A 4,218-nucleotide genomic window follows, 5' to 3' on the forward strand; every position below is an offset into this window, starting at 1 on the left:
TTCATTGAGTAATAACTTAACTAAAATTTTCAAATTCTTTGAACAGTGCCTGAGTACCTACTAATAAATATCAGTCATTCATTAAGAATAAAAATTTAAAAGTCAGCATCTCATCTCTTGGATCATCAGTGAGGTAATTAGATGACTCTTCTTTAAAATAACATCTATATTGAGATGAGTATAGTTACAGTTAAGTAAGATATTCTAATAAAAATATCATTTGAAAAGTCAGAATTATACTTGATTATAAATCTATGAGATTGGGAATATGTCTTTTTATAAAAGAATTAATGTTTGATTTGCATCTGTGTTGAAAACTTAGACTGCTCAATAACAATTTTTTACTGAATCAATAAATTAATCAATCAATAAAACTCAACAGACAAACAAAATTATTCCTCAGAAATTTTGTTATTGGACCATTAAAATGCATTATGGAATTTTTAAAAGTTGGGGTGAGAGGGAGACAGTAAACATAACCTATATTTTCTCTTGTCTTTTTCTTAACTCTAGGAAAACCCAAATAGCTCAAATTTTGAGCTATTTCATAACCTACCAGACTTATCATGCTAACACTGAACAAAACAGACCTAATAGCAGCTTCATTTATTCTGAATGGAGTCCCAGGACTGGAAGACACACAACTCTGGATTTCCTTCCCATTCTGCTCTATGTATGTTGTGGCTATGGTATGGAATTTGTGGACTCCTCTACCTCATTCGCTATGAGGATGCCCTGCACAAACCCATGTACTACTTCTTGGCCATGCTTTCCTTTACTGACCTTGTTATGTGCTCTAATACAATCCCTAAAGCCCTCTGCATCTTCTGGTTTCATCTCAAGGACATTGGATTTGATGAATGCCTTGTCCAGATGTTCTTCATCCACACCTTCACGGGGATGGAGTCTGGGGTGCTTATGCTTATGGCCCTGGATCGCTGTGGCCATCTGCTATCCCTTACACTATTCAACTACCCTCGCAAATCCTGTCATTGCAAAGGTTGGGCTTGCTACCTTCCTGAGAGGGGTACTACTCATTATTCCCTTTACTTTCCTCACCAAGCTCTTGCCCTACTGCGGAGGCAATATACTTCCCCATACCTACTGTGACCACACATCTGTAGCCAAATTATCCTGTGGGAATGTCAAGGTCAATGCCATCTATGGTCTGATGGTTGCCCTTCTGATTGGGGGCTTTGACATACTGTGTATCATAGTCTCTTATACCATGATTCTCCGGGCAGTGGTCACCCTCTCCTCAGCAGATGCTCGGCAGAAGGCCTTTAATATCTGCACTGCCCACATTTGTGCCATTGTTTTCTCCTATACTCTAGCTTTCTTCTCCTTCTTTTCCCACCGCTTTGGAGAACACACAATCCCCCCTTCTTGCCACATCATTGTAGTTAATATTTATCTGCTCCTACCACCCACTATGAACCCTATTGTCTATGGGGTGAAAACCAAACAGATACGAGACTGTGTCATAAGGATCCTTTCAGGTTCTAAGGATGCCAAATCCTATAGCATGTGAATGAACACTTGCCAGGAGTGAGAAGAGAAGGAAAGAATTACTTCTATTTGCCTCATGCAGGAGCTGATAAAATCTTTCTGGAAGTACTGTATTGATCACAAAACGGAGTGCATTCTCAACATCACTGGAAGGCCCACCAACATTTCTGTATATTTTATACCTTCTCAGTTATGTGAAGGACCAGTCTAATAATTAAACCATATTTTATTTGACATAACCTGATGAGTCCATTTTTTATGAAAAGAAAAATCTAAGTAGAAGGAGATGATGTGAGTCCTCTTTTCAATGATCACAATTTTCAGATTAATAGGCAGTTATTACTTTTGTCTGGAAAACATGTGCTATATATTTCTCATAACTACCAAAAATCTATTTCTTCAATGACATTTTCCTGAAGGAGAAACTAGAGTGTACCCCATAAAGTCATTACTATAATGAGTTTTAAGTCTCTAAGCATCTAGCTAAATTAATATTAGACTGCTGAATAGGTCACATAATTATTTCACAACAGAATAACTGGATATTTCATTTTCTTTAAAGGGGCTTTTAAAAAAGCAGAGTCTGGAAAGAGAGGTAGAGCTCTTAACCAAAAATAAAAAAACAGTATAATTTTTTTCTAAGACCTGTATGAAAGAGGATCAAAATCTACTTGTTTCATTTTATCTCTAATTGTGAATCTAGTAAGGAAAATTAGGTATATATTTCTAATATTTAAGATTTACCCAAATTAGAAAACAAGTGAGAAACTATAGAACACAGTACTTTCATATTAATGTCTCATAAACTAAGTCAATTATATAAGGAGTATAAACTCAACTTTTACTGTTATTTTTCTATGTCCAACTGACAAGAAGACACATTCTTCACTGAAATTTAGTTACCTATGGTCATCAAATTGCATTTATTCACTTAGTGAATCCTTCTTGACTATCTTGCATTTTACAAGCTGGCCAAACAGCAGCACCCTCTAAAATATAAATTATCCTCCATGTATCACCGCATTTCAGTATTTGCTATACCCTAAAGCTAAAAGTTGTCAATATTCTCTTTACTTCCTCTCTTCAACCTGACATCACTCTTCTCCTAGTTTTTCTTTCTCTTATCCCAGCTGTTTTCTGAAATTGCTATTGTCAACTTCACCAATGCTTTTCCATGTTAACAAACTAAACCTTCTTTGTTCATCTCACACTCTTTCTCAGGAATATTGATTTCAGTTCAGTATTTCCAATATCTTAAAACATTATATTAGCTTTACTTCAGAGACACTACATATTTCATTTATGCAATACACTTTGTTTAACTTTGATTTGTTTTCTACATTCTCTTCCTAGGTGTTCTCCTTTAGTGTCATGGTCTTAAGTATTTGCTATAAAATTATTGATTCCCCAAAGGAAACTAAGGTTCAGAAAACTGTTTTCCACATACTCATTCTTCATGGCACACTATCTTACTTACACAGGTCAATATCTCCTTTTTCCCTCTGTATTCTCCAAGTCTACTCCAATTTTCCATCTCCTGCTCCTTCAGTTTATCTCCCAGTGATTTTGGCATAACTTTTGGGTATATTTTAGTTTCCTTAAAAATAGATGTTATTATTCAGTGATTTACTGTGTTTTAATTTAAATATATTTTATTGTGCTAAACAACTTAATCTGCTAATTTCTCACTCAATACTTTAAGATGTATTTATCTTAAATATTTATCTTGGAACATGTATTTATATTTTATACTTGTTAATTTAATGTATATTACTTATTTCAAAATTGTTAAGTTGGCTAGATACGGTTTTGATAAAAATTTGCATCTACTAACTTCACAACACACAAAAATCACTTGTGCTTCCATACACCATCCTTGAACAATGTGAAATGGAAATTAAGAAAACAATCTCTTTTACAGTAATAATATCAAAACGAATATAACACTTTGGAATAAATTTAACCAAAAAGGCAAAAATTTATGCACTGAAAACTACAAAACTTTTTTTTTTTAAGGAAGACGCAAATAAATGGAAAGGTATTTTATGTTCACATTTTAGAAGACTTGCCACTGTTAAAATTTTCATACTGCAAGAGGTAACTATGAACTTAGTGCAATCCTTATTTAATTCCTAAAGAAAATTTTTATAGAAATAAAAAAGCAGTGCTAATATTCATGTGGCACCACAAGGACTATAAATAACTGAAACAATCTCGAGAAAGAACAAAGTTGAAGGCCTCACACCTCATTATTTAAAAATATGTTATAAAGCCACAACAATTAAAACACTATGTATAAATAAGTATAATAAACTAAAACAGTACAGTATTAAGACACATAGACCAATGGAATAGAGAGCTCAGAAATAAACCCATGCACATATGGTTAATGGGTGTTCAACAAGGGTGGAAAGAAAACACAACGGGGAAAGACAGTCTCTTTGACAAATGAAGTTGGGAAAACTGAATATCCATATGCAAAAGAATGAAATTGGACTCTTATCTTATACCACATACAAAAATAGATTCAAAGTGGATCAAAGACTTAAACAAAAGAATTAAAACCACAAAACCCCTAGAAGAAAACAAAATAGAAATATTTCATAACATTGGTCTTGGCTATGATTTCTTAGTTATGACGTTAAAAACACAAAGAAAAATAGCAAAAATAGGCAAATGGGACTATATCAAACTGAAAAGCTTTTGCAC

The 4,218-nt window shown here is 33.7% G+C and overlaps 1 protein-coding gene across 1 annotated transcript; it reads left to right on the plus strand.

Moving 5' to 3' along the window:
- Positions 1–566: 566 nt before the first annotated feature.
- On the plus strand, positions 567–1,531 carry LOC104663398 (olfactory receptor 52N4-like). The gene is given in 3 exon segments (XM_010364558.1): positions 567–698; positions 700–938; positions 940–1,531. Coding segments are annotated over 3 exon segments (963 nt in total).
- Positions 1,532–4,218: the final 2,687 nt, after the last annotated feature.

This window comes from Rhinopithecus roxellana, chromosome 15, assembly GCF_007565055.1.
Source record: "Rhinopithecus roxellana isolate Shanxi Qingling chromosome 15, ASM756505v1, whole genome shotgun sequence".
NCBI classification, from domain to species: Eukaryota; Metazoa; Chordata; class Mammalia; order Primates; family Cercopithecidae; genus Rhinopithecus; species Rhinopithecus roxellana.